Below are 25,385 nucleotides of genomic sequence, written 5' to 3' on the forward strand. Positions count from 1 at the left end.
ATAAGACTATGCCTGTAAAGCAATTATTAAATGAAAGAGAAAAGAGAGGGAACACAACGAAAACATCAATTTAAGATGTAACAATGAGAGCACGAAAGTGAAAAGTTTGGTTGGTAAATCACAAATAATAGTCAGAGAGAGCAAGATGGAACCATAACACAAAACAGGCGGGGATTCTATGTAGATTTATTGTACTAAAACAAAATAATATATTCTAAATAAATACATTTTCAGATATTTATTAACCACGGGAAAATTTAGAAGCCAACGAGCTGCATGAGTATGCTGGATTTGGATTTAGAAAAGTTTTATTACATTGACCACAAAATAAGCACTATAAATCAGGTTATAACAAGGACACAAATGATCAAATACCATTATGCCTCGATTGTGGAATATGAAAAGGTATTTTCTTCAGGTGGCAAATTATGACATCTAAGATCTCAAAAACCAATGTCTCATTGAGGATATCACGAACTAAAGCGTTTATTTTAAACCTCAAAATTCACCAACACTTGATAAATATGGAGCTCTCAGATTGCATACAACAAAATACAAATGAGGAGTCAAGCAGCGATATACCCCCATCGGGAATATGCACAGCAACATTAGAAAGTATTTTCTAAAAGTTGGTTTGAGGAAAAACATTCATAAACATAAATGAAGGACTAGTCATGAATAAAGAAGGCTGCAAAATAGGGGAAAAATAGATATTAACAAAATCACATGTTCACTCAACAAAATAAAATACATTTTGAAGGTAAGACAATTACATATATCAAGGGAAATTACAGAATGCAGGTTAGGATCAAACTGGTGAAATAAACAGGCAAGCAATGGGCAGGTTAGAGCATTTTTGGAAAACTGAATTTAATTGTGAAAACAAAATTCCATTGTGGCCAAAGTTAAAATATTTAGAACACAATATATAGTCTTCTATGCCACGTGGATCAGAAGCAATGACAAGAATGCGGAACAAAAGCTGAAGTGCGCAAACAAGAATGTTGGGAGAGCATTCTACGGATTACACTGGGAGAAACACCATGGATCAGAGAGCAAAAATAAAAGACAATATGCTGTTAAGAAAAATAAGCGAGCTTTGGGCAGGACACGGCGCCCGAAGAATGATGATCGACGGACAAGACTGATGATGGAATGGCAACCAAAAGTAAGAGCACGCCCAAGAGAACATACAGTGCAGAGTTGCGGCAATGAGATTTGCTCACGCGAAGGAGCAAGATGGATTTGTAGCATTCACAAGACCAGATGCTTGGCAAAGATGCAGGGAGGCCTTCATCCAAGTGGCTACACCAAGCCTATCATTTTTATTTGGGTCTTTTGGTAAAGTCACGTAGATGGTTCAAATAAAATAACAAAAAAACTACGACGTTTCTATCATATGACCATAGGACTTACACCCCATAAAAGTCTGCATTCAGCAGATTTCCGCCTCTTTCCTCCTGATGACGATCGCTTGTGTTGTGATCGAAACGTCGTAGTTTTTTTGTTAGTTTCTTTCAGCCATCTACGTGACTTTACCGAAAGACCCAAAGAATATGAATTCTTGCAGTCACGAAAGCTTTAAGTCAAGATCTAAGCCTATCATTGTTGAAGATGTTGAGTAGTAGTTTTTGGGCGTGGTGTTGGTTGACCGTGGTAAGAATGCTCATTAAAATTCACAACAGAGGCTCATTAAAATTCACAAAGTCAAGTTATCCAATAAGAATAAGTTGGTTGATAAAAGCAATTAGGTGGAAAGGCATGCTCGTTAAAACAAAATATGGTTTCTCAAAAAAATACATATTATAAAACAGACATGCGTACAGTATTCTATGTTTAGCCACACATTAAATTGTTCAATATTTTAAAACTTTTATTTTTTTCCTACCACTACAATCATGATAAACAATGGAAAAAAAGTACTCATGTACATTACATATCAAAATACAAAACAACTTCTCTACAAAATACTACCATTTAACAGGTACAATGTAAAAATAATCTCTGGCTCTTAAAGGCACATCACTTAGTGACTTCTACATGTGACAAAAAAATGGAAAAGAAAATTCAGCAGTACTAATTAAATCCGGCAAACTGCAAGGTAAACAATACAGCGATGACAGTAAAAGCTGTGTTGGTGGCGTTCCTGCAAATGAAGTGAGCCTACATCAAGTCGATATTATACCATAGGGATGTCACAATATACAAAGCAGAAGAACGTATCACGATAATAAACCCAACTATAACCAGACCACGTTTTAAAGTGATAACTGTTTATATCCACAGTATCACAATGCAAGACAGATGCGGTAACATACATTTACAGAAATGTGATATATAGTTTTTAAATGATACGGATAAAAATGTTACGATATTTTGGTTAGTGCTTGTGTACACATTCAAATGGGAATGAATGCAGGTAATAATCCCCTTCCATCTCATTTTAAGGTTCGATAGCTTAGCATCATTATCGTGATATTAAGTATTTTTTTTATATTACAATAACATATTGTGACATCCCTATTAAATGTTTAAATTATTTGCAAATACAGGACGGTGAAGTGGAAATACATGGTTTCAGACGGTACGGATGTGATTTGCATTGTTTGATTGAAAAAAATGTGTTTTTGTTAAATGTTTTTTTGTTTGTTTAATTATATATCTGTTGACATGCAATTACATTCTGATATGCCAGTTATGTGTTTATAATATTTAACCAACTTGCAGAATATTATAGTTAGGCAAAGTACACCAGCAACCGTAATGTGTAAAGCAGAGGATTACTGTAAGCATTTGCTACATTTTCTTGTTTAAACACTTGAGCATACTTGGGGGTTTAAAAAAATAAAATAATACCAAGCAAAGCTTCTTGCCTTCTTTAAACTTGACAAGATATGTGCTCTTTGATTTTGTTAAACATTCTGACATCTGGTACTGTTAGAATGGTAATGTTATATTTAAACAAAAAAAAAACCCGACTTCATTACACAAATACTTAGCTCCGCTAATTCTCAGCGTATTCATTCAGGGTTGCCACTCCTCGATATGATACAGGTCTTGCCATTTGCAAAGGTCAAAGGTCACTGTCGCAGAGCATAGTTCATTTAATAACAATAAAAACACCACTTAAAACAAGCAATTATGTCAAAGCTCACAATGAGGTAGATTCACTATTGCGTATGTTGAAGTCTGGAAATAATGAGCAGCCATTAAAAAAGAAAACCTTCACAATTGTTACTAAAATACTGAAAAGAGAGAAAAATATCAACAAAAAATTGGTCCACAACAATGTTTTCAGTGCTGAAACAACTATGACAATGCTTATATTACATTCCTTTCAACGATACCTTACAATGAATGTGTATAATTGCTCGCACGGTTGATAATTTTTCAAAATTCGAAAAAAAAGAAAGATGTTACCGTAAATTGCTATATTTTTGATTTTTTTTCATTACATTGGCTACCGATGCAAAACGTCCAAATCAATTCACAGTAATTGAATGAGAATAACCTTAGCATTATGTTTGAAAATGCAAATAAAAAATAAGAACGCTATAATTCACTCAACTTCAACAACTCCGCATTGTAAACTTGTCAAGGTTAAACAAGAGGCAAAGCAAAAAACATTTCTTAGGATGAAAAAAAAATGTATTGGCCGTCTACCAGCAAAACAACACTTCTGCATCACTTAACATGCCTGTCATACACAGCAGCGTCACCACAATGATATAAATGAAATGGTTTAATGCGATTGTGTATGTTTAGAGGGGGGCCCTATACAACTCCGTTGGGTGTTGGCACATTAATGTTTCACTTAAATAAAGCTTCTTCCACTCGCATTTCTTTCCCCTCTATGGTATTACTAACAATGCCGTGCTGAGCATAAAACGACGCAACTGTTTTGCTCTGAAAAGTGAAATATGAGGAAGCCCTTGTTTTAGCAGGCACACAGTGGTTCACACTACAGACGCTGTTTTTACTAAAACCTTCTATACTTCCTTAGCTTATTTTGTCAACAGGTCTATCCGTGTATCATCAGGTCTTGTTTCATGAACCTATCGCTCAGAGACACATTTAGCCATCTTCTTTTTTCTCCAAAAATCTATTTTTTCTGTTAAATGCAATCAAATATTATAAACTGCTTGATGTGTTTTGTTTGAAATGCGGACAAGATGCTTTTTTGTTTTACACTGTGACAAAAACACCAAGAACGTATCCATCATAGTACATTTCTTTTTCCCAAATAACAAGAGACTCTTATTTTTTTTTCCTACAAGCAGAAAAAAATGCAATTTGTAGAGTTTATCAGCTAAACATAACAATGGATTTATGTGAAGCAAACACAAGTACACTCTAATTACAACATAATGCCCAACTATGAACGCTCTCAAACACTACGTTTATATTTAAAAATAAAAAGCTCACAAACTCGACTTAATGTTTCTTACAAGAGATCTCGTGACAATTGTCTTTTTGTTGCCCCTTTCTAAATTACTAAAAATAATCCTATTCTGGAACCCATACACTGTTAGAAAGTCAACCTCCGTAATACGACCATAATAACACTTCCGACACAATGCAATAGTTACACCCAAACATTTCGGCTACCTTCTATAGTGAACCACAAGAGCATACCTTAAAGCAAGAAAAGAGGTAGATGACTATAAACAAAAAATGCTCAAACAAAAACCCTGCACAAATGGGAGAAGAAAACAAAACAAAAACAAAAATCACATTGCATTTAGGCAAGAATACATGGAACAGATCTTGGCACACACAAAATAAACATTCAGATGCAGTCTTTCAATGCGAACACATCAAAACAACTTAAGCATTTGCAGCACTTATCTTCCTGCAACACTTTCTCAAGTTGCATTGTTATAACGATAATATAAGGTCCTCCATATCATTCAGTGTGGGCTAAGGCATTGCACCCAACAAAATGCAAAAAAAAAACACGAGAAAATCACACTTTGAATAAAAGGGCAGATTGCTACAACACCCCGCTGGTAGTTAATGTTACCTTATGATACTAATGAATTGCTTGCTTCTGTTAATCACTACCCACTGCTATAATCACAATCATTATGCTTAATATTTTTTCATAATGAAATTAATACCATTTTTAAAAAGGAAAGCGCAAGCATCGTCTCGAATTTTGTACCTTTTCTACCGAATTAGCATGAATGGATGTATGTTGAACTTCTTTCACGCCGTACTCATCGGAGGCGTGGCAAAAACTTGACAAATGCAACTCCCAAACCGTGAGCTTGATAAGCGTCTACACAATAAAGATATGCAGCATTCACATAACTTTAATGTGTCAATGGTTATGGTTTCCTTGTTATAACAATTACCCTAGAGGCTACACCCAATACTTGGCTTTTATAAAGTACCAAACAAATTATAACCCCCACCCCCCAAAATGAATAAAACAGGTAACCCTTACAGTTAATATAGCATTATTTGATGAATAAACGTCGGTTGCGTTCAATACCTTTCAAATTAATTGTGTTTCATTTAACGAGTGCATTGTATTATGTTTAGTATTACACAAAAATGAAAATGATACAATCCGGAAAATACTCTCACATATAACGTACAGGATATAGTTATTATTTTTTCTTCTTTGCTCAACCAAAATGCCTTCAAAATAACGCTGTGCATCTCTACAATTGTTACAACTCAACAATTACATTTCCAATGTTTAGTTTATATCACCATTGAAAGAGTGCCCACATCCAACACTGCACACTCTGCGCTGGTAGCTCTTCCTTTCCATTTACAAATAAAGAAAATGTAGCATTTACTTTAATCAATAAGTATCAATTGAAAACCATTAGCATGGGGTACATAAAAAAAAACAATAGAAAATTGTCAAATTTTTTTTGGGAATGTCAGATCTAATGGTACACCAAAACCTTGCCCATCGCAGATTTGACTATTTGCGCAAAAGTTGTTAAGGTACAGTTCGCTGATCGCGCCTCTGTGCCTCGACCCTTTCATGGTCGACAGCGAGATTCCTGTACGCATCGTAACTGCACTGCTCGCGATGATGGCCATGATGATGATACTGCTGCTGCTGCTGCGGAAGAATGCACATGGCCATCTCGCCTCCATCTCGCCCATCGCAGGACCCAGTTCACTTCGTGCTCCCCAGCGTCGAGCGAGGCGGTGAGATTTAGCCGCGCGATTTCTCTTACATTGCTTGAAGTTTTTAGTCGAATCCCACCTGAGGACGATTGCTTGTGTGGCGATCGAAACGTCATGATCTATTATTTTTTCTACCTACGTGACTTTACCGAATGAACCAACGAGTATGGAGAAGCTATGTTTAACACTTTCGAAAATATTCGTCATACTTTACGTTACAATACTTCCCGTTTCACGTTTGGGTTACTGTAGGTAACATAATTAAAAAGATGGGGGGGGGTTGTTGTATTACGAACCGTGAACCAAACCCTTAGTTTTCCCCATTTGCCTTCGAGTTTGCGGATCACGGATTCGCCGATTGCGGCAATATTCAAGAATGTAACTTCCGCGATAGGCAAGGTTTTGGTTTATTGAATCTATAATTAACTATTCATTAAAAAGCGGGCGTCAATACACAATACAAATTAATGCCATTTTAAACTTTCACCTTTCGTCAATATTACACCGATGCTAGCAACAGCTCCAAACAGAGGCCCTGAACCTGTACATAAACATAACCGAGGTACACAACCTGAAACCTTCTTGGCTCAGAAAGTTGCCATGCAACAGTTGCCCCACAATACAACTGGAAAAATTCAAGTACACCAAACTATTCATCACAACATTTCTACCTGAACCCCAAAAGGTGGTAAAGCTAGCTACAAACAAAAAACAAGTTTAATTTGGTGGAAAAGCTGGCCAGATGGCGCAGTGGCAGAATGCCCAACTCAAAGTTGGAAAGGTAGTGACTTCAAATCCCACCTGGATGCTGACTTGGTCGAGTACCAACGTTGAACGAAAACAGCAGTTATCCGACAGACTGGTCTACTCCATAACAATGCAGCATTTCCACCAATTCCCATAACCCTTAACATAATAGAGATATGCCGAAATTAAATTCAGCGTGGGTATAAGTGTTCTTTTTATTAATATTTGGCCGTCAACCTCACGCTTCGTGGAGTTTTTATACTGTGAGGGTTGAAACACTCTTGCATTAAAATGTCTGTTCAACTGTGTCGAGGAAAAGCACTCGCGACAATTTCACGTTTAAGACGTAGGCTTTTGCGACCAATATTATCCATAAGAGATTTTTTGGGGTTCGATCGCGTAAAAATGTGTCAATAAACCCGCCACCACCCAACACTGCCAAAAAGCAAGGTTTGTCACATAAACAAAACATGCCAATTCGTTACAAGGTTCAGCACATCGACGTATTGGGGAGTAAACCCACAACATTGACAATTCGAGTGCGATGTTTCGCCAGTAATTAGAATCAGCCTCATCAGGCGACAGCGAGAGTTGTGGAGAAATACTCCTGTTTCGGTCTTTGAGGGATAAATGTGACATCGTCATTTGTGAGCCAATCAGGTGCGAGGACCAGAAGGGGGGGGTAATGTATCCATTCCACATTATTCGCATCCTCATTGGCCAGCTTTGGCCAACAATAAGCAGATGCCTTAAAAAAAGTTTTAAAAAATGCATTCACGAACTGGGGAAATTTGTTGGCAATACAAGTGCATACAAAAACACGTAAATATAATCAGTGTTACTAAAATCTCCAACCCCCTCACCAAGGTGATGGTATATGCTCAAATTATGGCCTAACTGCAGTGGGAATTTTAGACAATTAACTTCAGAAAGCACAAAATACATTTTTACCTACTCACTGAAAAGTTTCACAATCCACGTGTGTTTTGGGCCACCTTTCCAGTACCAGAGGCCCATTCCCTGCCCAAATCATTACCATTTCAACAAAAGCCATGTATATCTTCATATACACTATCTATATATAATGATCAATACTAAATCCAAGTGAGAATCAGATGAACCTGTGTAATGAATAACTTACAACAATCTTCAGTAATTCAATTTCTTTTTCAAATATCACTTCTATTCAGAGACCTGCTGCACAAATTACACACCGACATTTGCAATAAAGTATACAAACCAAACATAAAACAATTCCTGAAAATGACATTTTCAACATACCACGCACACATATTTCTATTCCACCATACCATTTACCAGTTCAGCTTAAATATCGGTTCCCTTGCACCTGTGTTCTTCTGGTCACATGGTGCCTATGAGCTCGGTCATAAAATAGCAAGAATCCAACGTGAATCAAACAGTACCTGTCTGTCGGTCCAACACTCGTATTTGTCGTTGCACTTTGAATATTTTTTTTACCCATTTTTTTTTTCTCTTCGGCTGCAGTTTTAATGACGCACAATGACTGTTCTCAATCTAGGGCCCTCACGAGTGCTAAAAATAGGTTTCGGTTTATACACTTTAGATACACTTTCTGAAACTACTTCCACACCCCCAATGATAAACGCACGAGATAGATCGCAGGATCCAACAACGTCCAAACCACCACATGACTTGTCGCCATCCGTCACTTCCGACAGGCAAAAAACGGACTCGCCCGCTCATTCTAAACGCCCCCCTGGCAAACCCTGTGCCACCTTCGCACCCAACGCGCCGCAGAGCTGGGGAGGCACCTCCCCTCTCACAGTACAAAGGTGATGGATATGGGGTTCCACCCACACTTTGTATGCCTCCATCATTCTCATACCCCCCCCCCCGCCTCCTCTCCTGCTAGACGTAGCAAAGGTAGAGGTATGTCTTTTCAATGCGCCAGTCCGGGGGGATGTCCTCGGGCCGGTGGGCCTTCATGTGCTTCTGCATGCCGGCCAGGCTGCTGCAGAACTGCAGGCAGAGGGTGCACTGGTATGGCGCTGCACCGTTGTGCGTCCGCAGGTGCTTGATCATGGCCGAGTAGTCCCTGGAGCGCTGGTGGCACAGCTTGCACTCAAACGGCTTCTCACCTGCACCGGTGGTTGGAAGGGTAAAGAGGGAGTGGGGGGAAAGGTGTATAGTTAATATCCTTCTCTTTCCTCAAATGGTTTTTCATCGCGGCTACAGACACGGCAAAGGAATGGGCAGGGTCTTAAGTGCATCAGGGGATAGACAATGGCTGCTGCTGATGATGATGATGATAAAAATAAATCACAAGATGTTCAAAACAAGTAGCTACGGAGGCTGAATTTCAGTGTTGATGAAAGATTCACTCTGCAATGCGTTTCCGATTTGATGCCCCCGAGGTTTTCCGCTCCACGTCTTCTTGGGAAGCTTCTTCATCACACCAAAACCGCACGCGCAGTAGCAACCCGAAAGACCCGTCGAAGAGAGCTAACACGGTACAACCACAAAACCCTACGTGGGGGTGACGACGAGAACCCCCACGCGGCCTGCACGTCTCGCTTGGGGGGGGGCGGGGAAACTTTAGAATGCGTGACCACATTTACCAGTGTGCACTCTGTAGTGCGTCTCCAGCTGATGCTTGAGGCTGAACTTCTTGCCGCAGCCGTTACACTCGTAGGGCTTCTCCCCCGTGTGCAACCGTTTGTGGTTTTTAAGGATGGCCTCGTCGCGGAAGCAGCTGCCGCAGAACTCACACTCGTACGGGTGTTCTCCGGCTGTAACACAAGAGGCGACCCCCGCAGAGAGAGACAACGCTTACACAACGGGGCGTTTGAATCCCCGCGCAATGCTCCTCCATTGCCAGCAGAGAGCGACGCGGTGTCCTTTTGAATGGACACGCAACGTACAGCCGCCGCGGAAAAGAAAACAGGAATGTGCTGCATTACTTTTGCATTACAAACGGTCGAACAATTTACAGTCCCATTCAAAGTAGATTTTCAAAAACGGACACAGATTTTTTTTTTTAAATAGGGCACCATTGGTAATAATGTACACATCATTAAGTAACGTGAACAGAATGATTCAACTCAATGGAACCACAATCCGAAAAGACCCTGGCAGCCACTTTTCAAATCAGCCAAGTCAGCCACGTAAAAATCATGATGCTTCAGAAATATAAAAAAAATACGCACGAGAAACCTGTTTTACGAGAGATGCCAATGCTTGACCTAAATTTGTTTATGCCAGATGCTAGACCATATGCAAATAGTGTGTTTACAGCGCATGGTTGAGAAGCTATACGGCTGCATAAAATTAGTACTTCTTATAGTTTTTTACAGGAATGTATCCAAATTATAGTTGAACTTAAAAAAAGTAGCAGCTCACAAGAGAGAGCTACCCAATCGGTTTCTCTACTAAACTACAAACTCCTCTGAAACCTGCCAGGACCCTCCTGAAAATCAGTCTTGAGGCTCAGTATGGATTTCCTGAGTAAATAAATGTTAAGTAAAGAATACACAAAAAACAAACGCCTTTGGCAAAGCCTCTGGTTTTAACATTTTCCACCAGGGGAAAATGTTAGCATTCCTATCCGACCGCATTGCACGATGCCAATACACTCTTAGGGCTCCGATAGTAAGAGCTACAAATAAAATGTACGCTTAAAAAATATATATCAATGTCGAGAGAGAAACTTTACAGTTGCTGCATCATCATTTCTCTAGACAAAGAAAGTGAAAAAATAAACCATGCCAAATTTCACCAGGACAGAAATCGTATTAAGACTCCATTCCACTGGTATAATCCTAGTGATATCTGCACTGAATTTGTGTTTCTTTAGCAAGCATGCCTTGGCTACAAATCAATATAAGATGTAAACCCACCTACAAAACAAAAAGACCAATTAAGGCCAGGCGGCATAAGCAATTCTATGAAATATTTTTCACTACTATAAACAGTGTAATAACCTTCAGCTTTTTTTTATTCCCCTTCTGTAATACATGCAGGGTGCTGGCTGGCATGTGCTCTGGGTGTGCATGGGTAGTTAACCATGGGTGGTTAGCCACAGGGCCTCTCATTCCACAACACCTTCGCTGCAACTATTTCTAACAAAAAACAGCACCCGCACAAGCTGTCACGGTGAACGCGCGTTAAATTTAACAAGTGAGAGACAGACCGTTCTGTTCCACGTCTGCCGATCATTTGTGCACCTTAATGCCATTTTCTTTTTCCTAATTACCAAGGTCAAGCCGACACGACGAGCTGCATAACATATAAACGGGAACACGATGCCTTTTTTTCTATTTCCGCGCTAACAATTCAATGTTTTTAATGTACTCCGCTTCAGACGCTTGCAAATCGGTTAGGAATATGCCCCTCCATATATTCGTTTTCGCATTTTGAAAAAGGAATGTTTTCTTTAACAGAAATATTACTCGGAAAGAGACAAGTGGCACCACGTGGCACATGCTGAAAACGCAACATAATAATTCGCAAAATATTACACGCTAAAAGTTATTTTTTAATGAAAAAAAGTCAATACTTAATTTGTTACACGATGTTCATCTAAATTTAAGATTTTTTTTTTATTATTTCAAAAGCATTGAAAATAGGTGATACTGATAACATAGTGATAGCGTCTGTCACTTTTTGCAGAAGTGCACAGTTTGAATATGGCAGGCCGCTCCGTTTAATAATGCGGGTCTAATTCAGCGTAAACAAATAGGTGCCGTCTGCTTCACAACAGATGTTAAAGATCCCATTACATCATTCGAAAAAAGTAGGCCATTGTCAGTTCAAATCTACATGGCAATCATCACCCTAACTACTCGAGATTCTCCTGATGATGAAATAAACAATCAGAAAATAGAAAATAAAAAGCACATTAATTGTGAAAGAAAACTCATTTTAGATAACGCACCGGCTGATTTTACGTGAAACCTGCAGAATGTATAGCTTCAGCAACATTAATAAAAATGTTTGTATATATTTTGGACTTCATTAGCATCGTACATAGCCAACCGTGCTAATCAGAGGTGCCGGGATGGACAAAAAAATAAATCCTCCTTCATGAGGAGCAAAGTCACTATTTCTTCCCTATTTTGAACAGCACCAACAGCAGTGTACCGAGTGACTATTAGGTGACACAAAACCACACCATAAATCTTCGTTGATGATGGATCGTTCACCTAATTCTCACTGTCAGGCCGAGACGTATGTGCAGTTCAGGATAAGAAGTACGTCGAATCAGCGTGACATGCAACACTCAACGAAACCCATCGCAATGAATATACATCTGGGGCTCATAAATAAATATGCGTGTGCCACAATAATTAGGTGCCAATACATTCTGCGGCAACGAAATTGTTCCAAAAATATTTGGAAGCAGCATGCAAACGCATGTGTGCTTGGAGATTAAATTATGCACATGTGTAATTACATTTCTGTAAAAATGCTTTTAAACATTGATGTAACTATAAAAAAATAATGGGCTTGCCAACATAATCCGATACCAAACACTCAATGAAGTGAATGTGTGCCCGTTAATGCCATACTGCCCATTTCAAATGCACTGGGCATAAAAAGCAGAGCCAAGAGATATACATAGCACGCATGTATTCAGCGTTGCATCCACTGCATTACTCACAAACGTATCAGGATTGTCCCACATGGGTAAGACGTGTTTAGTTCTCCACAGGCACACAGTATAATGATGTTCACAATGGGCAGGCTGTGTGGTCCATTTTCAATTACACATGCACAGTAAAAACACTCACGGTACAATGATGACAATTTTACTCAATACAAACAAAAAAATTGTATCTTGAGATAGTACACAATCCAAGAATAAGGCACTGAAAACATATTGAGGTACAGATGCCACAAGCTAATTTATATGAGAAAAAAAATCTTGCATTTACAATTAACTTGGTAAAATCTGTCTGATTAATTTGGAAATATTCCACACGCTCTTCCATCACGTGCATTTAAAGCCTATTAACACTAACATACAACCGCCATTCACAATCACCCACCAGCACGTCCACATCAAGGACAACATTGGGTCATCTCCACTCATCCCTGCACAATTACACAGGCACTTGATTCATAGTTGCTTTATGGGATAGACCACAATCATCTGCCAAAAATTGTGTCGTTAAGACCCCCCTCTGCTTGACACACCAAGACAAATGAAATTGTCACGTGATTTACGAGCGTTCAACGAGCCAAATAATAATGCATACGCTCACCAGTAAGTTGAAGAGCAGGACTAACAAACGAATATAGCAAGTAAATACGACGTTTTTGGTTAAGTCAAGCATCATCAGGACAAGCTGCAGGAAGTAAAAATAAAAATTCACTAAGTTAATCCGACTTCATGTCAATCTAACTTTCTGGATTTTTTTTTTAATTACCGGTGAGCTATCATAACAATTGACACGTTGCACTGTTGTACACAAGGTGACAATTTAATGTTTAATTTAATGTTTGGCTGTGTTGGCTGGTGGAGACTCTTAACGTCTCTATTTTGGCAGGATCAGCGCGTGAACCGAACCCAAATTAATCAACTGGGGAATCATAATCTTGGCTGAGAAAACCTAAACATTCGTGTAACTTTCCATCTTGGGAAGAGCACTTGAGGCCATCCCTCCAACCAGCATCGACGAAGGGATGGACGGCTGCACAACTTACAGGTGTGTGAGCGCAAATGCCGCTTCAGAGTGGAGTGGCTGGGGAAGGTCCGGTTGCACTCCCCGCACACGTACTCGTGCGCCCCAGCATGCACCTCCATGTGCTGCAGCAGGGAACTCTGGGTCTGCAGACGCTTCCCGCACAGCAAGCAGAAGTAGGCCATTCCGCTCTCTGCTGTAAGTGGAGACACACACGCACGCACGTGCACATGTGAGCAAGAGATCCTCCAATTAGGAGATGGTCCAGGAGGCTTAGGGGGTCACAGCACTAACTCGGCACACGGTTGATTAGACCGGGATTCTCGAGTGTAGCGAGTTGACGATTTCGGTCAAGAATAAATGAACAAAAACAAGAATCACATTATATTTGCAGTTTCACGAAACGTGGTTCATTTCAACTCTGAGACTTAAAAGATTTAGTTCGATTGCCATGAGGTAAACAAACTTTGCGTGCAATTAATAGGTTCCTCCAAGGGATGTTAGTCACTTCAGAAGTAGTTCAGAGGTGATACATTCCAGGATCAAGTTCTCTAACACAGGGTGATGTTCTGCTGGCTGCAGAGTTTTCGAACGAACACGTCATCGTCCTGTGACATGATTCCAACAACACAATTGGAATAAACAAAAATGCATTATTAAAATAAACTTCCACTTTGTCTTCCAGGCTCTAAACAGCAAACACCTGTTAAGGTTGGCACGGCACATAACGGATTGTGTGGCTTACAGCCAAGCTTGGCTATCTTTGTCTCCAATGCAATGATGCCCAGGGACTCAAATAAGGCCGAGTAGACCTAGCAATAGCCCACGACTCGTTCAGATACCACTTGCCACTGGTAAGTGGCTATTTCTAGGTCTACTCAGCCTGAGTTGAGTCCCTGGGCATCATTGCAGTGGAGACGAAGATAGCCAACCTTGATTGTACACCACTTACCAGTGGCAAGTGGTATCTGAACAAGTCGTGGACAGCTATCAAACCAATATCACAGGAGATTGTGGCAGAGGAAGCTAACAGCCGTGCCAGCACTTGCACACACAAGCATAGAGCCACTCTCCTTAATTCTACACTCTTGCTACTTATTTGCTCACAGGCTATCTCTGTTTATTCATTGTGGTGCTCACAAGAGACTAAACTGCCCAATGAGAGAGCTTCGCAAAATCGAAGAGGACCTGCACAGAATTGAGGGAGTAAATTCGGTTATGACACCGCAACGCAAGAAGCCAATAAGTATTTGACGCGGGCATCAGTGGGAATACTCAAGTCTGTAAGTACGCGACAATACGGACTTCAAAATACAATTAAAGAGCAACACACTCATCGTCGTCAATACTGCATAATAACATAAGACTGTATGGCAGAGTGATGTTTCAGGAAATGCCCATTATTCAGAGAAGAGCTTAAATTTGTCTTTGTCCAAGTTGAGGTGACTCATGGCACAAACCTAGCAACGTGTTTTACTTCGATGACAAACAAAATAACTTAAAAAGATTGTATTGAGCAACGCATTGCAATGATATACGGACCAGCAGCACAGCAGCTGGCACATTGCACAATGAAACTCGCGACATGAGTTGAAGTCCCAAACAAGACCAGCGTCAGTGGTCAGTGATATCTAAACCAGTCCTGGCACCAACCCTTCAACCAACCAACACTCACCAGAATGGGTAAAGTATGGTAAACTAATCACTCCCCCACACCCCCCCCCAATGAATGACAAAACTTGAGGAGGCCTTAATCCAGCATGTGGACTTACATATTCATTTATTTTAAATAACGCTGCTTAACTCTTTAATCTGTGTCATTCACTTATGTTTTCCAAGTTTAGAGCTCTGGTACACCTTTGTGTAAATTCGACTACGTAAACTCGCTGCTAATTAAGCTAACTGCAAGAGCAAAATTTATATTGAAAAAAAACCCAAGCAAATATGTTAGCCAAGAAAGCTGGCTTAGCTGTAGCCAAGCCTTGGCAGTGTAATTCACTCCAAACCCCCCAAGTGGCATTCTGCATTCTGTGTACTCTCATTTTAATGTAAAGCTACGAGCATGACTATTGTAGGTCAAAACGTGCAGGGTCAAAGGTTGTTCCTGAATGTCCTACCTCCTGCTGTGGAATTTGAACATGGTTCCAGCAGAAAAAGCGTTAAATAATCGGGCGGTGGTTTGAATACTCTCCTTCTCTGTTTAGAGCTTACTTTGCACACAAAAATATTTTTTGGGCAAAATTTGCATTCAATCTTGAACTCGGCATCCACTTTACTCTATTGACTGGCAACACAGATGGCAATGTAAGAGATGGAAAAGGACTTGGGTGTTTTTTGTTATTCTTGTTCCTCTGGCGAGGTTGCTCCCGGATCTTTTATGGAATTTTCATATGCGGCAGAGCAATGGCAAAGTTACGCAAGCGCAAAGCTGCATAGGGACTGTGGAATTTCAAGATGGCAGCACCCCCGTGTAGCCCAAGCAAGCTTATTAACCTCCAGCGTCACGGCCCATATAATAAAAAAAAACAAATCCCTTACTTTTTTTACAAGCATTAACTCATCCGACAAGGATTATTTTTTTGTTATATTCTTTAACTGCAATGGGACTACATTGCAAGGGTGATTTAAATGCTGGAAATGTATTAAACACGAAACATGAAGATGTGGCAAAGGCCTGATATTAAGCTTTCACTTGTAGCCCTCAAGTGAATAGACATGAGTGGTTTCTGGAGTAAAAAATAACTGAAATCATAATCCAGAATCTACATTCCTTTAACATCTTCACCATATTTTGGCACTTCTAAGTAAAGCGACACATGCCTTGCATAGGTTTTTGCATTGTTTCACGTTCCAGAAAACTTCCAGGGAAAGTGCAGGAACCAGTCCGCATAGCCTGAGACATAAAAGACATTTCCACAGACCATAGCATCTGCTGCTCTGGGCATTAGCACAATGGAGGAGATAAGCCCACCCAGACCAAGACAAATCTAACCTGACAAGGCAGTGGGATATACATGCCTTTCACGGTTTCTTACTGAGCCGATCTGCTGCAACACTCTGTGTACTTAACTGCAGTGTTTACAGCAACGATAAATGCCAACTAAATGTTGATGCATTTATGATATCACAATGACCACCACCACCCACGCCATTTTTTTGTTACAAATTTAAGCCAAAGAATGTGGGGAATTTTTATAAAACTAAAATATCCTCACAAGTACTGCAATAGTAAAATGTAAACATTGCTCAATCTGACCATAAATAGACTGGCTCTATTTAGCATGGCAGCATGCCTACTCAATCAAAACCATTCTGCCTACTTTGCCTGACCTTGTATTACAAACATCAAAGTTTGACATGTCAATAAAAAGTTAAGAAACGTTTATTTATCGTGAATGCTGAAAAAATATCAAGCTCAATGTATGACATTTCATGAAAAAAAGGACTTGCCAAAACCATACAAAATGTTCTGTTATAGAACATTTGCATACAATACATTAAGTACTTCAAACCCTTGGGGTAAACAGATCAGCAATAACAATTTTTCATGGTTTAAACATCGTCACATGAACGCGCCGCAATTGTGCAACGTGTATTATGTGGTCTCGAATTAATACACGTGTGGCGCATATGGTTCAAAAACAAGCGTGTTTACTTTTCTATTGTACGCCACAATAACCCGTAAAGGGTTTAAATCATTCGAGGAACTGGACAACAGCTGTTGTAGGGCCGTGACTATGTCCCAACTGGTCACAAGTGTTTCGTTGGAAGTGGGTCACTGAATTTAAAATAGAAGTCTGCCCGCTAATAATGTGTAGTGGCCCCTGAAGGCTGCCTGTGGCAAACCAGCTGCCCTGGGTTAGAGGGCAGTCTGCAGATGGCACAAGATGAACGGAGCAGGAAAAAGAGCAATGGAAATATTAATGTACACACAGGATTTAACTGTTTCACCTGACTTGCCGAACACAAGGAAGACATTTTATTAAGGGTGGTTTACAGGCCGCACTTGATTTTGCTTTGACTGACATTTGGCAAATTGCAGCCACCAAGATCTGGTCAGCACAGCGTCTTATTACAGCTGTCGCCTCGGATTTCAGCCTTAAAGCAGTTGGACGAATATCTTGGCGGTTGTATTCCCCAGAAATGTTTCCGTTTGGTTGGCTTCAAAAGCAGTGACTAAGACCTTGTAATGTACAAACACCTAACACCCAAACATCACCAACGCGACGGCAAGTGAAATGATGTTGTGTGTGTGTGTAGAGCCATAAAAGATAAATTTCGCCCTAGGTCCACACCTAAACACACAATATCGTACAAAAAATATACATGCGTATATTAAATATACAATCCGTCCTGCAAATGTCTACATAATGGGGTGCATATACGACCAATGGTACATTTGCACACGATACAAGAAATCGTTTACAATGAGAATTTTTTTTAAATGTGTGGTTTTTTTTGCGAATGCAGTGTATAACACTTGAGAGCACAGTTGCTAAACACAGCGGGCGCTTGCTGGGTTGGACTCGAGCAAGGCCAATTCCGTGAGCCACGAACCACATAATGGGGACGCACAATCACAATGCAAAACACTGTGCATATTTGTTGAAATGTAAGTGGCCAGGGCAGCGTATTTTAATAGCGTACAAATCCTTTACATTTGAATAATGACAGTGCAGGCACAGAGAAAGCGTGCTATGCATTGTATAGACACCTCTTTCAAAAGCGACTGGCTCTCTTAATTTACCGTTACGATGTGTTTGGGAAGAAACATGAAAAAAGCGGATTCATTTATGGTGTGCAAACAGAGGATATGATATAGTGTACATACAAAAACATGTCAATTAAGAATGGTAGGTTTGGGAAATAGTAGTAAAATGTTAGCCGATTTATTTATTTTTTAAATCACCAAAACCCACACTAAAATCATCTGCATAAGAATAATATGAAATTACTGATACGCAGCAAAAATCAATATGTTAATTGCCATGCCTTTGGAATACGCACACGCACAAATTGGCCTGTAATGTACCAAGGGGTTAAGAATACCATTTATTGTATTATTCAGTGGTTTCTGGCTTTTTAATGAGAATGGTTATTTTGTATTCCGTACTCGTAAATCATCTCTCGCCGACCCTTTGAGCTACGCACGTCTCTCTGGGGTTGTGAACCCCGTGCGCTTGGAAAGGCCCGTGGGAGAGGGAGGCGCGTTTAAGCTGAGAGGGGAAAATCTAGAGATTAGCATTCTCCTCACTCGCGTGCGTCGCTCCGCGCAAGCCCCGTGCACAAACACGGACGCCAAAAACACAGCGCTAATTAAAACAACCTACACAAATTCACCACGCGGCCACCGCCAGCCTCACACCGGAGGGTATGCGCTACAAGCAGTGCGAACAAGGAGAGGAAATGAATTTAAATTATACGAGGGGGTTGGCATATTAAAATAAACACGCAGTCAAATGGGGGGGGGGGGGTGGAGTGGAGTCTATTGTGTACGAGTATATATAGCTCAAATCCTGGCTGGGGGTTGATTCAACCCATCATCTCTCTTGAGTCGATAAAACGAATACCACTTTGTGGGGAAGTCGACAGTGGTTGGTTTCTCGGTAGACCCCCCCCATCCCCCCCACTGGCCATAGGAATGTGAAATGTCCATCACTGGAAAGGGCTGTACACAGGAGATGGAACAGCAAATCACTGCGACGTTTGATATATCAACTATCACAAGACCAAGTTAATTGCAAGTCCATTATAATTTAAGTATATGGACAGGAAAACATTTCAACGAACAAACCTGTGGCCCTTCATGCTGCGGAGAGATACACAAAACAAACTGTTATGTACTCGTACTCTTTGGGTCTTTCGGTAAAGTCACGTACTATCTACGTGACTTTACCGAAAGCTTTAAGTCAAGATTTAAACTGTTATGTGCGCGCACATTTTACAATAATGTCGCTATTTAAGCATTATTTGCATCTAAGACACGTACGTAAACTATGTAATGCATTACGTGTAACACGCACGCCCAAAGTTCACAATGGGCAAATAAAACCGACGTACGTTGCATTGATAATTAGTTCATATTTTATTCGTATTTAGCAGGCGGAATATGTATTTAATGTGGGTGGTTTCGTGCCAATTAAACAGTTTTCACATGCGCAGCAATTTAATTTTATAGAATGCATTGAGCATTGCTCTCACTCAATTCAATATCCATTCTTGGGGGGGGGGGGACTACACAAAAATGAAATCCGATGCAAAGGCTCATATACAGCAGGGAGACAGATACCTTAGTCAAAGGACACACACTAGAGAATTAATGTCCAGGGATATCCCTGCAGGGAGAAATCCTTTCAATATTATGGTATATTGACGTGCACATTATACCATAGAACACACGGACACATACACACTGCAATATTAAAATGGATCATACCTGTTTGAAAGGCAATGATGTAAAACCATTGCGGTTCAAGCATGAAAATGAACAGCAAATACTCTCATTTCTGACCGTACTTCCAGAAATATGGGGATGCGCCAATCTCCTCATGGCATTGATTGCTCATTGATAATCTTTTTTTAAACTAAGCACTGTACGTATAACCATTTTAAGATACACATCATCACCACTGCTCACACACATGTCACAGGATAGAGTTTAGATGGAGCACGTGAAGGCATTTTGAAGTGTTTGAGGGTTTAGATAATGCAGTCCAGCGAAACCGATTTTATCTAACCTCCTACCACCCGCTGCACATTATCCCCCGCAACCTCAAAACGATTTGCAGACCTTCCTATGATTTCTGTTTGTGCAGATCTTCTCCATACTTCACAGATAATAGGAGTAACCTGCAAGTGGTGGTAAATGTATCACAATATCTACACTGATCATGCAGCTAACCCAGTGAGAATTGGCCCAGATGTGCTACAATATCTTACTTGTGATTTATCATTCAACCTATTATCTGCACTCAAGTGCTGATAAGTGTACACAGTGACGACAAATGTATCCTACTATCTGCTTTTTGCGAATAAGAAAAATGCCCCGTACGTCACTTTAAATTAATTTATCTGTAAAAAGAAAATCTGCGCATTTAATCCAAAATTTACCCAGAAGTGGTCTTTCAGTAATACGCCAGTCATTCTATTATCCACATTTATTTATGCTACTTCATTTGGATTAAAGAAGCAAAATGTGACCAAAAACACAGATAATAGGGCCCCTACCCCTAGTTTCCCCCTATCATTGCAAAAAAAGAGGAATTTAACTGTAAACTAATTACAAATGGCATTGGTTCCAATTGGGTAATTTTTTTAATGTGGACTGGGATCTAAATGTGAGATTAAAGAGATCTGGATGGAGTGATTTTGGAAAACTGGCATAATTCAAAAAGCATCATTCAACAATATGCCTAAAGGAAAATATGTCAATTGGTGCATATTAACTACGATGACAAAAATCAGACGCATGGACAGTGCCACAGAAAGCAGAACAAAAACGGAAACATTCAACAAAGGGGGACGGAGAGAGACACACGCTAAAAGCCAGAACAGAACAAACGTAGTTCAGAAAAACAAATGCACGGGCAGGACGTCGCTAAGATGAACGATGATGTCCAATGGACAAGACGGGTGGTGATGAAATGGCAGTCAAAATAAGGAAAAACGTCCGACAGGAAGGAGCAGCACAGAGAGATGATGCGACTTGATGAGTGCAAAGGTGCAGTGACGAGACGAACAACGGCATCGGCGAGACCACGACGGCTGGCAACAACATGCGGAAGGAAGCCTTCATCCAGCAGTGGATTGATCATGGCTGTTGGCAACAAATATCTAACGCAGAACGTAGTCCACGAAAGTCGTGAAGAGGTTGTGGAAAGTATTGATGAATCGTGGTAAAAATAATAAAGAAACAAAAATCAGCATTACTACATTCAGAAACATCATGTTTTGGTAAGTATAACATAATGGTGCAACAAGTACGAAAATTAAGTTGTCTGAAAACTCACAAAGGTTTCTCTTTTGTGGCGCAAGACACTCGTGAACAACCTGTAAGCCCCGCTCTTTTTCTTTTTAGCACATGTGCTTGTTATTTGGCACAATTAGTGCAGGATGCAGGCTTGGCTTACACAAACAATCACAAACAATCTGGTCGTTGTCAAAGCCAGACGATACCAGAATGCTTGCGACATCCCATTCCCATGGACACAAGTGGACTCGTGAGTCCTGGAAACACCACTGCACCGACACTTGAAAGTGTAAGGCGTTCTTCTCTCTCTCTGAGAAAGTCAATAACGTGGTTCTTGTACTTAATTAAGGCATTTTCAATGATTTGTAATTAAGACTTTCTTAAAGACATTCTTACCTTAACTAGGTCACCCTTACAAAAGAGATGCAAAGCCTCAATGATTGCATGCCTCTCAGTTGGTTTAAGAAAGCAATGTGAACAAGTATTTCATATGCATAGACAAATTCAATAGAGTACAGATAAAATAGGCGCTTAAGCCACCTCCATCAATGACCATCCTCTTACCATCTATATCCTGGATATGTAACGAAGGAAAAAATACTTATAAACTAATCAAAGTTAATTCAGGCAGACAGGCCTTATCAATTTGACTGTGTTGCACTGTTTTTATTCCAATTGTGGATATGTGCACAGTCTATCCAGTAGCACGACTCTATGAACTATGACCAGGTATTTTCTTATTTCGTGTAGATGGCAGATTTATATTGGGGGGGTGGGGGGCAACGTGGTCATCTTGACTCCACACGTGACCAATCTGAATATAACGTGTGACCAATGCAAAATGTAATCCATGTTGCCAGTGGGGCCAAATCATTTCATGAAGCCCTATCCATTAGAGGGGAGGCTAGTGGTGGGCGGGGGGGGTGTTGGGCAAGATGCATGGTCATCGTGCCAGAACTATTTGCTGGAGCAGGCCGTCATGTGCTTGAATCACGGTCAAACTGACCACGCACATAATACGAGCGTACCACCCCCAGGGCCTCCTTCTAAAACAGGATATGTGCTGATGCACCACAGCTAAATGCAGTGGCTTAGTACGAGAACACATTACACATTGAGTCATTAAATTAATAATCATCGCAGGAACACTTACGCAAAACCCCAAAGAACACCAACTGGTTCAAAAGTCGCTTAAAAGTGGGCACGCACCCTTGTTACACATTTGGTGAAATCTGTGAAATATGATTTTTAAAAGAAAAGAAAAAAAGTGCTGAAAATAGAACTCCTGAATGAAAAAAGAATGTTATCTTCAAAACAAATTTGAAACGGGTCCAAAAAAAACCCTGGAATCAAAACTGAAAACCTAGTTAAAATACAGACAGATTAACCTCGTAGCCGCACGCATAAATTTCGCAATAACGCTCAGTATGCTTTGGGAAAAGTGTTAGAAGTGGTGGTTTCTATTCACCTAGGTCGCATTGGGTAATTAAAGTTAATACATGCCATGCATGGTCACATTTTAATAACGTGGCACTAAAGCACATAAAACACTCATTTAAGTGCTGTACGAAAAAAAAGTATTTTTCAGGGTCAACGGTAGGTCACGCGTGTCAAAATATCAAGGCCCATGCTCAATGAAACTATAATCTTTGGAGGTTTTCTGCTGCCCACCAAATTCAGTAGTCTAAGCAGATTAGGTCCAAAGATAAAAAAAACACATCTCGATGTAAGAGCAAGACAGTAGTTAGCGGGCTGAGGCGGGAACAGAGCTTAGCGTACCGGCAGCTTTGCTCACGTGTAAATGTCGTCGCATCACTAATATCAGCATGCTGCGGAGCTGGCTTTAGCATCCCTATGAAGGTCGAAATGCGTCACACTATGCTCGCTTCCAAGCCTAATTTTTTTTCTCTCTCTCACCCCTATCATTGCAAGCGTGTATAGTTCAAATGCCAGAAGAAAAATAATGATAATAATACTGCATGAAAGGGTGGGGGGGGGTCCGTCCATAGTGAAGGCAATGGTAAATATATTTAAGAGGCAACAAGTTGTTTTTTTTCATCTGGGATAATTTACAGCTACGAACTGGCTGATAAACATATACAGTGGCCTGTGCTTAACTCCCTGCAAACACTGCCAAACCCCCATTGCAACCCTTTGTTTGCCTTTTGTTCCGACTGCTTTGCCCGGGCAGAGGGAAAGACGCATGTTGCTTTGTCAGCTCAACGCATTCACGTTTATAAATCCAGATATTTGGTTTTAAAAGATACGTGAACATCGATGCATTAAAAAAAAAGATAACGTAAACCAAATCGTGTTTCTGCGAGTGTAATGGCTTTGGTTAATTCTATTGAAATGCCTCGACATCGCTATCACGAAACAAAATAAATAAAAGCCAACCCGTTCTCATTGCTCCGATGTGCCAGACATATTGTACTGGAAACGTTTCCAATATTGAATTGCTTTGTCGTAGTAAAGTGCGCCCCACACTGCGCCAAATATCTTAAAGCATAAAGCAGATCAATAAAACGCAAAAGTGCATTGGGCTTGAACACATATTTCCTGCTTGGGGGGGGGGAAGTGTCAAAACCCAACACCATCCAAATTTAAAGAGTAAGATAAACATAAATGTGTTTTTTCTGCCTTACATGCCTGAATCGCGAACTAAACAGAACACAGGTTACACCGCTGCACAAAGGCAAACTGTGAAATACACGTACACTGGATTTCCCGAATGCTGGGAGCGCATGCCATCGCAAGGCAAACTCTCGTAAGATGGAACGGGTTAACGCATGCATGGCAGTACTTCTTCAATTGCTTTGTTTCTGCACATTACAGTCGTGGGCCCTTTTAAGTCCCGGGGCAGCTGTTCCTCACAGGCTCATTTAATGAGGTGGTGGCTCTCGGCTTGCTAGTCATCTGTCAGCCTTCCAGAGATGCTATCAGTGACAATATGCTTCCCCTTATAATGGGAAGCTATCCATCCCGCACCGATGCTGCCTACTGCCTTTCATGTTGACACTTGGAGGTGCTAGAGGACAAAGCAGGGTTAGGATGGGAAAGTCGGAGGCGGCAGTGTTTCCCTACTGTAAAGTCATTATCCGTTCGATGGGAGGGGAAGATGTGTGTGCAGTACATGCTAAATTTAGCCGTAAAGCAGCTGAGGCTGACACTAAGCATTCTACACTGGGAAACTAGTTTCAACAAAGAAAAAAGGATGATTCATTTTCACGAATTCTGTGAATGTCCCGTATAAAAAAAATACTTTTTTTAAATGTATGGTACACATTTGAATAAGCTTCGACAACAACGATACGCATTGCACAAATCTTAGATAACACACTTCCGTTCTCTGTAAAGCAGTAATGCAGACAGGATACCAAAACATTTTACAGTGGCATTTTCTTTACAAACTGGCAACGTTGAGAAAAACAACAACTTAAATCCCTAACCCGTTGCCACAACCTGTATTCTGTAAATCTCCCCGTGAATTCTCACTGGAGGCTGTAACACGAGACAAGGCAGCTTTAATCTGCAGTCAGCCACCGGAAAGCATGGTCAGCATGGAATGTCAGAGTTTTTTACCCAGGCCAAATGCACATTTGGGTGGGGGGCAGTGCGTAGAACAGTGGACAATTGAAACGGACAAAAAAGTTCGGGCGATATTTTCAACACTTTCCCCCATTCTATTGCAATGAGGTCAAATCGAATATTCTGCCCGGTTCGTAAAGTATCACAAACGAAGATACATTCTGTCCTCCGAAACACACACACGTGTTCACAGTCTGGAACTATGGCCTTTTTGTAGCCAATGTTTACATTGCATAAGTTAATAAGTATAACGTATCTCTTTT

The 25,385-nt window shown here is 40.4% G+C and overlaps 1 protein-coding gene across 5 annotated transcripts in view; it reads right to left on the reverse strand.

The window, feature by feature from the left end:
- Positions 1-470: 470 nt before the first annotated feature.
- The window catches only part of LOC144942969 (zinc finger and BTB domain-containing protein 16-A-like), a 60,813-nt gene continuing 35,898 nt past the window's right edge, over positions 471-25,385 (reverse strand). For 4 of the 5 annotated variants that reach the window (XM_078870041.1, XM_078870038.1, XM_078870040.1 and 1 more), the window contains exons 9-11: positions 13,588-13,761; positions 9,501-9,671; positions 471-9,020 (exon numbers count right to left, since the gene is read on the reverse strand). In XM_078870041.1, the coding sequence (XP_078726167.1) occupies positions 8,791-9,020; positions 9,501-9,671; positions 13,588-13,761 (575 nt within the window). In that variant the 3' untranslated portion in view covers positions 471-8,790. The remainder of the gene's footprint in view (positions 9,021-9,500; positions 9,672-13,587; positions 13,762-25,385) is intronic. The other variant, XM_078870042.1, reaches the window with a different exon arrangement.

Source organism: Lampetra fluviatilis, chromosome 29, assembly GCF_964198595.1.
Source record: "Lampetra fluviatilis chromosome 29, kcLamFluv1.1, whole genome shotgun sequence".
Lineage (NCBI taxonomy): Eukaryota > Metazoa > Chordata > Hyperoartia > Petromyzontiformes > Petromyzontidae > Lampetra > Lampetra fluviatilis.